Genomic DNA, 13,791 nt, shown 5'->3' with positions numbered 1-13,791 from the left:
ATCGTGATGGACAATGACATCGGTGGGCAGGGTGGGGTTAGGGGTGTGCCCGAAGCATGAAACAAATAATGCGTTCTACGGAGCCACTAAAACGTTAGCCGCTTGCTAGCGGTAGCCTGTTCTGTTGCATTACAGTACATGAAAGTTCACTTACCACATACACAGAGTAAGGAGAAATGTCTGATAGGACAATTGCGACTGATTTGCAGATCCTGAGCACCAATGACAAACATCTAATCTTGTCAAATGTGTGGTAAGTACTGCCGCTCCATAGTATAGAGTCCTTGTGATCACGAATCTCAAAAGTGAAAGTGAAAGTAAAATGAGAGCGCGCAATCGAAAGCGGTTTCAATAGCGGCTCCCTGACGCCCGCAATTTATATACAGTCGCCTAGACTTACCCAACGATATAATTGACAATTGCGACTGATTTGCAGATCCTGAGCACCAATGACAAACATCTAATCTTGTCAAATGTGTGGTAAGTACTGCCGCTCCATAGTATAGAGTCCTTGTGATCACGAATCTCAAAAGTGAAAGTGAAAGTAAAATGAGAGCGCGCAATCGAAAGCGGTTTCAATAGCGGCTCCCTGACGCCCGCAATTTATATACAGTCGCCTAGACTTACCCAACGATATAAATCACCTTAGATAAACGGCAAAAGTCAACAGGCTTTTCAAAATCCAAAATATTGCCAAACAGGCGCTTTTGCATTTCGTTTAGAAACTAAATCATCCATGATCGTCTTGTCTGTCTCACCTCACCTCACTCTTCTTGTCAGACAGCTCGACTCACTCTACTCACTGGAGAAATGAAATCTGATCTGTGATGCGACTGTCGTTCGGCACGCTGCATTGAGCAGCCGCGTTCAGTTTTTAATTGTAGTGTCTGTTCTTTTACTGAACTAAATGATTTTTATTACTATAAAAAATCAAAACGACGGTGGGGGTCGCTGCCGCGGTGGGCAAGTGACGTAACCGGTGTTGCGGCTTAACACCGGTATCACCGTCAGCACCGTCTATCGCGGCAAGCTGTCTTTGAATGCGGGAACACATCCATGTCTGAGCTAAATTGCTAGTTAAGCATTAATGTGTTAATTTTAATAAATCTTTCATAAGTAATGATACAAAATTAATGTGTTAAATTGACCCTTATTAAAAGTGAATGTAAAAATATTTGAAGAAGCTGGTTTAATATTATTTTTCGATGTCAAATCAGTGCGAGACATCTACTAGAAGAACAGGACATGTTTTATATGAGCCTGAGGTGACGGCTTGCATCATGAATATTGATGATCTAACAGCAACTGCACAAGCTAATTAATATTCATGAGCCCTGTGACATCACACCCCACCCACTCACGGGTCAAATGTGTCTCTCAGACTTTGAGATTAAAACTCTGATTGTGCTGACAGTGGTCTCTCTTCTGTGTCACTCTCATCTGTTTCTCTCATTTTTCAGCGTGCTCTCATTACCTTCCTGTTGTCCTTCTATCAGTCTTTTCTCAGACATCTCACTCCATCACTGCTCTCCCGCGCCTGTCTATCATTCCTCACTGTTTGCTTGTGTGTGTCGGACACCTGCGATCTGTGGCGGCACGTTTAACAACACAGTGTCTCTGCCACTTAACATCAGCCCACAGGAGTTTATAATTCGCTGCCCTCTCCTTCCTCTTCCTGTCTGTGTCCTTTTCTTTCGCCGAACCTCTCTCAATCATTTACACACTCCATCTTTCTTCATGAATCTGCCTCGCTCGCCCTGTCTCTCATAGGTCCTGTGGGAGCTGTTCTCTCATGGTTATTAGCTCTCTGTGATTGGTTCAGGGTTTTGAGGGTTAAATGAAATGGAGGTAAATTAGGGAGGGAGTTTGAGCCCTGAACCCCAGAACAACTCGAGACTGAATGTTAAACACTTCTCGCCCAAAAGAGAGAGAGAGTTTAAAGGAATAGTTCACAAAAAAGAAAAAAACTGTCATTATCCAAACTTTTTCTTAGTGACCATGACTTCCATGATTTTCAGTGAATAACAACCTATATTTCAGCTGTTGTATGGCTTCAGAAGACTTTCAATGTAGTGCACAAGTATTGATTGCTGTATGGATTCTTTTGTGGTCTTTTTTAATTTTAGTCATGACCAATCAAGTGCCAAAAAGGACCACAAAAATACCATAAAAGTAGTCCATAGAACTTGTATGCCATATTTCAAGTCTTTTGAAGTCATTTGATTGATTTGAAGCTTTGTGTTAGAAACAGACCAACAGAAATCCAAGTGGTTATTCACTGAAAATCTTTATTTTTGCCCTAAAACAATACAAGAGTTGTATTTTGTGCTATTGGTGCTTTTTAGACTGTGAACAGACCGTATGTTCTGCTAAATAATTCCTTTTGTGTTCCTCAAAAAAAATATATGTAAATAATATATAAATACACAAACAAACAAACAAACTGGAAGAATAAGGTGACTAAGAGATTTTAATTTTTTTAGATTTTTATTTTTATTTTGGTGAACTCTCGTTTTTAAGGTAAATAGTGGAAGAGGTGGAAGAGAGGTGAGCTGTCTTCATAAAAAACGATGGTGTCTGTGAAGAGATCTGATATGATGTGAGGTCCTGTCTGACCTGTTCACTTAAAAGACTCTCAGTCAATGTCACAATGGGAAAACATCAGCTATCAAGTCTGTTTCACACATCCTGGGTCTGCAGGAGTGTAAGGAGCGTAACTGCAGCCGCAAGCATTTGTAGAGCTTTCATTATGACACACAGTTTTTCTTTGATAATGGCTATAAATTATAAAGTTGTCAAGAGCAGGCCATGGAGAACTATTACAAACCCCAAAGTGTAAGCTTAACTGTATTGTAACGAATGTGTTGATAAATTGTTCAAAAGTGCATTTTGACCATATGTTTTTATCATTATGTGAAGTAGGGTTGGGCGATGTCGACCAAATTGGCATCGGAAGATGTCTGCAGTGAAACATCGTGATGGACAATGACATCGGTGGGCAGGGTGGGGTTAGGGGTGTGCCCGAAGCATGAAACAAATAATGCGTTCTACGGAGCCACTAAAACGTTAGCCGCTTGCTAGCGGTAGCCTGTTCTGTTGCATTACAGTACATGAAAGTTCACTTACCACATACACAGAGTAAGGAGAAATGTCTGATAGGACAATTGCGACTGATTTGCAGATCCTGAGCACCAATGACAAACATCTAATCTTGTCAAATGTGTGGTAAGTACTGCCGCTCCATAGTATAGAGTCCTTGTGATCACGAATCTCAAAAGTGAAAGTGAAAGTAAAATGAGAGCGCGCAATCGAAAGCGGTTTCAATAGCGGCTCCCTGACGCCCGCAATTTATATACAGTCGCCTAGACTTACCCAACGATATAATTGCGAGAAAAAGTATTGAAATATTTGAAGAGTTTGGTTCCAAAACACTTTAAATCCATTTTGATTAATTTGAGTTAAATGTGTTTTCTTTACCAAGAAAGTGACCAAGATGAAAACCACTATTTTCTGTTTCAAACTTTCACATAGCATCTTTAGGTTATAATAACATAAAAAAATTCAAATCCAGATTTTGATTTTCAAAGATTTATTATAAAATTGTATTATTTTTTCCCCCAAAATGCAATAAATCCATTACATCAATATAAAAGTTATTTTTCATATTTTTTTTTTTTTTTTTTTTTCAAATTGCAATAAATCCATTGAATCAATATAAAAGTTATTATTCATATTGAAAATACACAACATAGTAAGTCAATTCACATATGACAGCCTCTGAACTTGGTCAATACTAATCTTATATACAGGCGCTGAACTAAAACTACATTCAATCAGTCATCGCTCCCAAAAATAATTCAACGGGTCATCTTGTTAATGCTATAAATTAAATTACAACAATAAAAGAAATTTCATCATGAACGTACATGAACAACAATATCACATTAAACCACAGACATTCCAAAATGACATTTCCCTGACATTCAACTTCCAAAAGTGCATTCATCTTTGCCATGCTACATTCATTTATTTGACTAGTGCTATACGCTGTATAAACAAAAACATAAATGGCATAAATAAAAACACTTACACTGACAAGCTACTCAATATCGCATTCATAATCACATGCGACTCATCTGCGATTATGAACGCGATATAGCAGTGATCTATGGCTCTGTGTATTAAATGCCACTCCATCTGAAAGCACGTGATGGAGATTTACTATTAATCACAGAACTGGCTTTACTGACGAGATGCGCATGACAATCACATGCGATTTATCCTGCAGCCCTAAATTTTTTTGTTTGTTTGTTGATCACAAAGTACAAAATAGATGAGGAAAACTAGGATGCCGGGTGTATTCAAAGCGCCGCCATTACTGTCTAGAGTGCGTGGAATGGTGCGCTGTGATTGGTTGAGCGGATATATCGCATTCTGCAGAAAAAGGAGACTGATGTTTGTCACGGTTTGGAAAAAAAGGGAGAAAACATGACAGAAGAACTCGGCTGATATCGCATTTTGCGTAAAATCAAAAATGTACTTTTCAATACCAACCAGATACAATACAGATTTTGGCGGAAACTCAAATAAAAAAAACATTTATCGCGTTTTGGAAGCAAACTTAATTTTTTTTATCCTCCCATCTCGTAGGCTATTTATTCCCTTTAGGGTTTCCGTAGTACACTCCATTTCCTTTCCGAACATGGAACTGGGATGCGGCGGAATGCGGGAGAGGGGGTGGGGGGAGGAATCACAATGTCATCTTAACATCGTGATGTCTGTCAGCCATCGGCGATGGACGATGGCATCGTCTATCAGCCCAACCCTAATGTGAAGTACAACAAAACTTGGCTCAGCGGTGAAAGCATTATTGATTCACATGTGCTTTTATGCGTTTTTACCTCCTTATACTGCCTGCAAAAACAGCATCTTTTATGTTTTGCACACAGCTATATGCGCTGAAATAAATACACGTCAGTTATAGGTTGGTCTTAGTCTTAAGTGTGAAAATTCAGTTAAATCATATTAATTTCAGTATTCATTACAATTTAATTTCAATGCATGGGGCTCAAAGAAAATTTCATTAAGCAACAATAATGATATGATTATTAATTTTATCATGACAGTGTAAAGATCTGGAGCTGAAGCCAGGACAGATGCGGCAGGCTCCGCTTTTGGCAGGAACTCTCATTAAATCTGTGATCCAGTTTGTCACACACCTAAAACTCGTTTTAATCTCTGCTGCCATTCTGTAATGGCTCAGTAATTAACACGGGCTGACGTGTTACTCTAGATTGATTCTAGTTAGTGCATATTGGCGGATGCACAGTTGATGGCTTTCGTTTCTTGCTCTGCATCTCCCTCTCTCTCTCTCTCTCTCTCTCTCTCTATCTGGTTTGTTCTTGCCGCGTTCAAAGCGGAGTCAAAAAGTGATTCACTCTATCAGACACCAGCACTTCAAACACACACACGCACAAACCCTTTTCTGGAGTGTGTGTTGTCTCTGTGGCCCACTACCCATGCACACGATCAAAGTTCTCCTGATCTTCCTGACAAATCTGCTTGTCTCCTGCTACCCCTGGAAAGAGAACACACACGCGTATACACACTGGGGAAACATGTCTCGCACACAACAAGCGCAGATGGGGAAGTTAACACATGTCAGAGCAAAGTGTGTAGTAGTGAAATATTGAGTGCTAGTGTAGGGGAATTCAAGTAAGAAATGTTATGCTGTATAAACTGTTGTATATTGTATATTTAAAAGTATGGGAAATATTTACCTTTTTATATTTAAAATATGCTTACATATATTCACACACACACACACACACACACACACACACACACACACACACACACACCCACACACGCACACACACACACACACACACACACACTAATTAGGATAAGGATGTGTCTTATGCTCACCAAGGCTGTATTTATTTGATCAAAAATAATAATAATATATTTTAAATAATTATTATAAACATAATAATATAATATAAATTAATTAATATATTTTAAATAATAATATATTTTAAAATGTAATTTATTCCTGTGATCAAAGCTGAATTTTCAGCATCATTCCTCCTGTCTTCGGTGTCACATGATCCTTCAAAAATCATTCTAATATGCTGATTTCCTCCTCAAGAAACATTTATTAATTTATTAATGCTGAATACAGTTGTGTACTGCTTAATTTTGTGAAAACTGATTCTTTGTTGAATAGAAAGTTCAAAAGAACAGCATTTAATTATTAGAAAAAATAAGCCTTTTGTAAGTATAAATATCCTTACTATCACTTTTGATCAAGTTAATTCATTGTTTCTGAATAAAGCAATGTATTAACTTGATCAAAAGTGACAGTAAGGACATTTATTGCTTAAAAATAGCTTGTTACTGGGAAAAAACTGAGCTATTGCAAAATGTAGTCAAGTTAATAACATTGCGTTTTTTAGTACTGCAAAGAACCAGCCAACTCAAGAAACTCTGTACACAGGTGGATCTTCCACTGAAGAAACAGCAGAACAAGGAACCTTTGCAGAACATTTTATTTGACTGTAGAAGTGGAGGAGTTATTGTCATATCACATATATACCAAGCTCTCACACAACCCTCATACTGACTGGAAACAGCTCCACATTGAGAGTGTTCATTTGATGTGTTCATCAATGTCATTTTCTGTTTGCCGTCTCATGTAACAGCTGTAACTGTGTGTGTTTTCTCTTATTAAGACCCATGTCTCTGTCTCTCTCCCCTCCAGCCTCTAATCAGCCGCCTCGTTTCCAGAATTACTTCTTCCAGTCATACCTGCTCATCTATGAGAACACACCAGTGGGTGAGTGACTCTCACAAACACACATACTGCTCTATCTGTACACACACTGATGGATCTTTCTACACATTCTCACAGATGAACTTATTTTTCAGTTTTCATGATTTTAGTCCATAAATGCTGAATGGACCATGTTTGGCTTGACTTTTAGATTATTCAGTTGCTTTTATGTGTAAACTAAGCAAAATACACATATTAGAAAAATTAGATATGGGCATTATGATTGCAAAGAGTATACATTATGAATAGTTATGTTTGCTACAAGTATCTGCAGAAATGGTTTATACATGAAATCATGTGGTAATGGCTTTTTTAAAGATAATACAGTGAACTGAATATTTGAGAGGTACATCTTTATTTTTTTTGTGGAACGGTTAAGGTTGCATGCTAAAACCCTCATTTAAAATTTTCATCTCCTGTAAAGCACTGGCACTACAGCCATGCACATTTTGACATACATTTTTGGCAAGCATTTTCTTTTCATAAAGGGCGTTAATCCCTCCTTGCTGTCTATACTTCCCATCTCTCCTCTTATAACACCTCTTCATCCCTTATTCATAGTTTTCCTGTCTTTAGGTCAAAGAGCATGCATGTTTATTTAACCTTGTGACCTCTTGTTATCATAAGCTGCTTTTGTGCTCTTATCTGACCCTCAGTCTGCAGTTTGCCTCACTGTTCCTTATTTGCTTCTGTTTTTAACCTCTTGCTTATTGTGGACTGCATGATAAACGCTTATTTAGAATAGAAGTATATTTGGAGTAAAGTACTTACGCTGTGTTTTAGGCCTAAAAAGTGCTTTCTCTTCATAAAAAAACTCACAAGGAGTCACCAAGAGCGAAAACACTTAAATACATTGACTTTATATGTTTTCTCCTGCCGTAAGTTTGAAAAACGTAAACTTTTTTTTTGTGCATTTGGTGCATTATACAGAAATGCAGCATTGGATGTTAGTACTTTTTTGAATACATTGAAGCATTGATTGTAACATTTTATCATTAAAAAATTACATTAAACTACAGATATTTCCCTCAGAGCCTCGGTGTCAGCAAACCAGTCCTCTGTGATATTGCATCATTGACAGAGAAGAGAAGTACATGATTGCAGCAAAATTAGGAATGCACTTTTCTGGTGTGTTATATAGTTGGTTTAGTTTCAACTCTGTGTGTTTGGTCTCAAGCGGTGTTTTACTCTAACAGTCTCTGTCTTTACGTTTCTGTCCTGTATGTATTTCAGCGTTTTTTAGGGACCCTGTTTTCACTGGAGTGTGTGTATATGCATATAATCATGACGAACAGTATCTGTGTTTATACAGGATCAAGTGCTTCATATTGCCTGATGAATTTTTGTCATTGTGTTTGTTCAGTGAGAATATGTTTGAGAATGTGTTTATTTATAAGGGACAATTGTAACATTCTAAATATACACTACCATTCAAAGGTTTGGGTTTGTAAACGTTTTATGCTCACCAAGGCATTTATTTAATCAAAAATACATTACATTTTTACAGAAGTATTGTGTAATGTGATTGCGGTTTAATTTTAATCTATTTTAAAACGTAAATTATTCCTGTGCTGGCAACGCTGAATTTTCAGCATAATTTCAGTCTTCAGTTTCACATGATCCTTCAGAAATCATTCTAATATGCTGCTCAAGATGCATTATTATTAACATATAAACATTTTTTTCCAGAATTTTTTGATACATAAAAAAGTTGATAAATAGAAAGAAGAATAGAATTGATTTGAAATAGAAATATATAGTAACATTATTAATGTCTCTATTATACGTCTTTACAGCCAGCTATAATCAATTTAATGCATCACTGATTAAAAGTGTTAATTTCTTTTAAAGAAAAAAATCTTACTGACCTCAAACATTTGTAGTGTAGCAAAAATTTAAATTCAGTTTATATATATATATATATATATATATATACACTGTGTACACACACGCAAGTATTTTCTATAGTCTCTTCTTGTTTTTATTTGTTTATTTAATGAAATATGTTTAAATACTTGTGTTTTCCATTGATGCAAAGTCATCAAAAAAATGGTAAAGCTATGCTAATTTCTAAATTCCCGCTTTGCCTAGGGCATTTCCAAATGGATTTGCTTTTATTTTATTATTTTATTTTAAAGCATATTATTATTATTATTATTTTAGGTATCATGTTTAATATGACCACTTTTAAGAGATTTGACAGCGCACAAGTGTTTTAGGGAGTTTTAGGCATAAAAAACACTGCTTACCTGTTGTAAATTTCTGGAACACACCTTTTGTGTCTTATTATTATTTTATGACTTTCTGAATGTACATATTGGTACTGTAGCTGTTGGCACATGGTCTGTGGCTTATGAAGTACATTGTAACCGTTACCGTTGCCCTCATTGTCCGTACTGCTTGTATGTGCTTTAAGCCGGTGTCTCACTGCAGTAGTTTATCAGCCAGCCAATTTACGACCCTCTCTTTTTTGCTATCTGGAAAATTCCGCTGAGACGCCTCTGTTTGCTCACTCCCAAATTGGCAAGTGGCTTAATTAGACTAATTAGTCAATTAGCTAACTGTAGCACGTGCATTCATCTGTTTAAATGACAGAATACTTCAGGCCTCTTTGGCTTTGAATAAAGGGCATACTGCAGATAATTATAATGTTAGTTTAACAGCAGTCTGCTGCTATCACTGAGAGGAGTTTGAAGACTTCATTAAGAGCACACAAATGCACCACTTAGGTGAACCAGAGGTTGAAGACATAAACGTGCATTGCATGATCTAGGTTTCAAAACTTGGATACTTTGGGCCCTATTTGAACAATCTAAGCGCATGGTCTGAAGCACATGGCGCAGGTGCCCTTAGGGCATGTCCGAATCTTTTATCGCAATCTAGTTTAACGATGGAAAAATGGTCTGTGCGCCAGGCGCATGGTCCAAAACGGTTGTACCTAGTCTCATAATGAGCTATGGGTGTTTTGGGTGTAACCTGCAATAAACCAGAGTCTCATCTCCCATTCCCTTTACAAGCCAGTTGCGGTCGCGCCATGGCGGATTCGCTATTTACATGGCGGAATTTGCAAGAGCAAAGACTAAACGTGTCTCCAGAGAGGAAACGGATCTGCTCATGCGCAAGGTTAAAGCATACAAAATAATAATCTTTTATTGCATAATACGAATGTGACCCTTAAATAAATAAAATACTGCGCTATTGACTTTAGACCAGGTTTTAGTTGGTCAATGGCGCAATCGTTTTCAGTTGCCTCAAAATAGCAACGCTCCTACAATAAGCCTGAACACACCTCGTTTTCAGACCGCACACCCATGGGCGAACAGATGTGCGCAAGTGCATTTGCTATTTAAACAACGTGGCGCTGGACGTGATAACTGCGTTGGGCTGAAACTAGCAAAAAACACTTGTGTCGCGCCTGGCGTCGCATCGCGCTGGGTGTATGATAGGGCCCTAAGACTCGATATGTGTCTTGGTGTTTGCTTTCAGACAATCTGATTCAGAATTATTACGAACTCCTATTCGATTGCGCTCTGTCTGTTTTAGTGTGCATGCACGCATCAGCGCTCGTTGCTCTCGCGTGCCTCGCCCACTCCTGACAGCAAAATGGACATGTTTGCATGACTTTATAACATTTACAGATGAAAAATATACCTGTGACATGGCAGTTATGCAATGAGGAAAACACAATGTCTCAAATGCATTAAACAGCACAGATATATTTGCTGTTTGTCATGGTGGATCGATTTGATCCATGATCGACATTAAGGTCTGCTTAAGAATGAGCGTGCACAAATTAGTGAGATTGTGTGAATTTAATTTGTCGTTAATGGAAGCGCTTTAGCCTTGGTTGATTTGTTAGGTTATTTCAAGTCAGGTTTTGGACTTTAATCCCAGTTTTTCCTCGGGTCTCCGTGGTGTTGTGATGCGTCATATTCACGCAGCAGTGGTGATGAGAGAACATGCTTGAGAAAGTTTAGAGAGGAGATATCAATCTACATATAAAATATTGGTCAGAGATTATTGGTCACTTTCTAAATAATAAAAGTATAGCGCATCCACTAATAATGATACACTGAACAAAATTATAAACGCAACACTTTTTTTTTGCCCCCATTTTTCATGAGCTGAACTCAAAGATCTAAAACTTTTTCTATGCACACAAAAGGCCTATTTTGGCCTATTTCGACATCTGTGGCATTGTGCTGTGTGATAAAACTGCACATTTTATTGTGGCCAGTCTAAGGCACACCTGTGCAATAATCATGCTGTCTAATCAGCATCTTGATATGCCACACCTGTGAGGTGGATGGATTATCTCGGCAAAGGAGAAGTGCTCACTAACACAGATTTAGACAGATTTGTGAACAATATTTGAGAGAAATTGGCCTTTTGAGTACATAGAAAAAGTCTTAGATCTTTGAGTCCAGCTCATGATGGGGGCAAAAACAAAAGTGTTAGGTTTATAATTTTGTTCAGTGTATACAAATAAATAGTTTTTTACCGATGCAAATGTGTTAGAAACGATGCATTGCGATATAAATGACAACTTGTATCCGATGCACACTTTTTAAACCGATGCATCGCATCGTTAACTTTTTATGCCGATGCACCGAGCGAATCGGGGAATCTTCCCATCCCTAATGTCCATAGACGTATGCAGGAATGCTGGGTAAAGCTTTGTCATGTTTATTTATTGTGGATGAGTAATGTGGAACTGCATGTAAGTGTATTTTGTGCACACTCCCACATATTTACTAGACTACTACAGTATAACAGCCTTTCAATTATACACGCATTTAAAAATCACACTCAAATATGAAAGAAAACAGATTTGGCTTGTTTTCAAGTCATATGCATAAAACATTCAGATTCAAAAGCAAGAAAACTGATAATGTCTAACAGTTCCCTACCAATGTTTGGATTGACTCAAAGTTATGCTCCAGCCACTCGTCTTGGTTTTAAAAGATTGGGTCAGTTAGATATTTATTTGTATTTATTTTTAAAATAATATTTCTGTTCAGTAAGGATTCATTAAATTAATCTAAAGTGAATATAAACACAATTCGTAGTACAAAACATTTGTATCTCAAATAAATGTTATCCGATTGATGTATCACACACTGTAAAAAAAATCTGTGACATTTACGGTAAAATACTGGCAGCTGTGGTTGCCAGAACTTTACCGTAAAAAAGATGGTAGCAACATTTTAGGCTTTACAGACTTGACCCTCTGGGGTTCGAGGGTGTTTTGGGGCCTGGAAAAGTTGACATGCCCTGACATTTGAGCTTTTTTAAAGTTGCTTACAAACATTTGAATGTCTAAAGTTTAATAACACCATAATCAGCACAAACTGGGCTACAATAATATGTGAGCAGCATGTATTTACTTGATTGTGTTTTTGAGGAAACAACGTTTATGCGTGCTTAGTGAAAAACTAAAATTTTAAAGTCACTGAAATAAGGCCATAAAACACATACAGAACATTTGATCACAAGACTTTTGAGAACTGATCTTGAAGTCTAGAGTTTTTGCTTCAAAATGATGTGAAAATCATCTTACTCATTCACAAAACAATATATTGGATTGAAATTTTCTAAGACACTTTTTGTGTAGAAAAGGTATATGCGAGGAGGCGTGAATGATCATGCATAATGCTGTGATTCACACCTGAGAAGACAAAGGCCTGCATAATGAGCCTTTCAGTAAGGTGTGTGACTGAGAGGGAATTGCTACAAGAAAGAATGTGAGGGAAAAAGACATTTATATATTTTTTGTTTGTAGTTTATTTAGAATACATATAACTATCACATAAAATAACTCATGGGAGTGTGTGCATCACATGGTCTTAGCTGTGGTCCAGGTTCTTGTGCAGGCAGGAATCTCCATTTTCATGACCAAGTGGGCTGCTTTGCTTTGGCTCTCTTTGCAACAGGTTCTTTTACACTGTTATTCTTACATCTGAAATAAAAAAAGCAAGCATGCCGTTTACACAAACTACATTATGATGTTCACTGATACTAGTACTCATTTATCGAAACAAAGAACACAATTACTTACCACATAGCAAACAGTTTACCATACAGCAAATAAATCAAATGAAAGTAACATCTGTAAAATAGTGAATGCACACTTACTCTAAGATTCTGAATGGAGTTGAAAACTGAACAAGCGTCTGCTTAGTGTGAGAGATGCAGGTGAAGGCAAGAGTGGTGTATTTGGTCCTAAAATAATTTTATAAACAATTGTAAGCATTTTTTCCCCACAGTACCTTAGTATAGTATGCATGCTTCATGAGAAAACAGAATGCCAATAACAAAGAAACAATTTTAACACGATCAACCACAAATAATATTACCATATAGTCTAGGCATAATAAAAGTACAATTACTATACTGTGCACTTACGCAGTATGATTTTCTAGCAAACTCAAAACGGAACGACACGTGTGCCTTTCTTGTGCAATTATGCGAGTCATGCAGCCACAGTCCTAAACGAAAATAGTTGTTAGCAATTACCAGAAGAAGCATATCTGATTAATAAATTGCATCACTGATAAGAAAGGACGCGCGTATATGTCTGTCGATGCATCACTTATTTACAGCTCACTTGATACGTTTACACATCAGACGATCGTGAATGCCAATGACCGAGTATAAAACATTCAACATTATAACTCACATTACTTTTATATCGTTGCTGTCTATTTTATAGAACATAAAAAAAACTTCCTGGCATTGTGAGACATATATGCAGTGAATGACTCTTCATAATGTTTCACTTGATTATACATTTAGTCAGGAATCATGGTTTGGAAAAAGTAACTAGTAAAATATGTACAAGTTATGTCACAGTAACACAATAGCAACTAATGCAAGTAGGCAAATAAAAAAGACTTACTATATCCTCCACTGAATATCACGCCGCGTGTTCTTCTGAGGAAAATCCAAAGCTTATT

The 13,791-nt window shown here is 37.1% G+C and overlaps 1 protein-coding gene across 1 annotated transcript in view; it reads left to right on the top strand.

The window, feature by feature from the left end:
* Positions 1 to 13,791, top strand: part of cdh23 (cadherin-related 23) — a 293,565-nt gene that overhangs the window by 21,387 nt on the left and 258,387 nt on the right. Inside the window, exon 3 of the mRNA XM_016230112.1 lies at positions 6,764 to 6,838. Within this exon, the coding sequence (XP_016085598.1) occupies positions 6,764 to 6,838 (75 nt within the window). The remainder of the gene's footprint in view (positions 1 to 6,763; positions 6,839 to 13,791) is intronic.

The sequence above is a fragment of the Sinocyclocheilus grahami genome, unplaced genomic scaffold, assembly GCF_001515645.1.
Source record: "Sinocyclocheilus grahami isolate Dianchi unplaced genomic scaffold, SAMN03320097.WGS_v1.1 scaffold363.1, whole genome shotgun sequence".
Lineage (NCBI taxonomy): Eukaryota > Metazoa > Chordata > Actinopteri > Cypriniformes > Cyprinidae > Sinocyclocheilus > Sinocyclocheilus grahami.
Note: the sequence above shows the minus strand (reverse complement) of the source record. Positions and strands in the feature narration are given on the sequence as shown.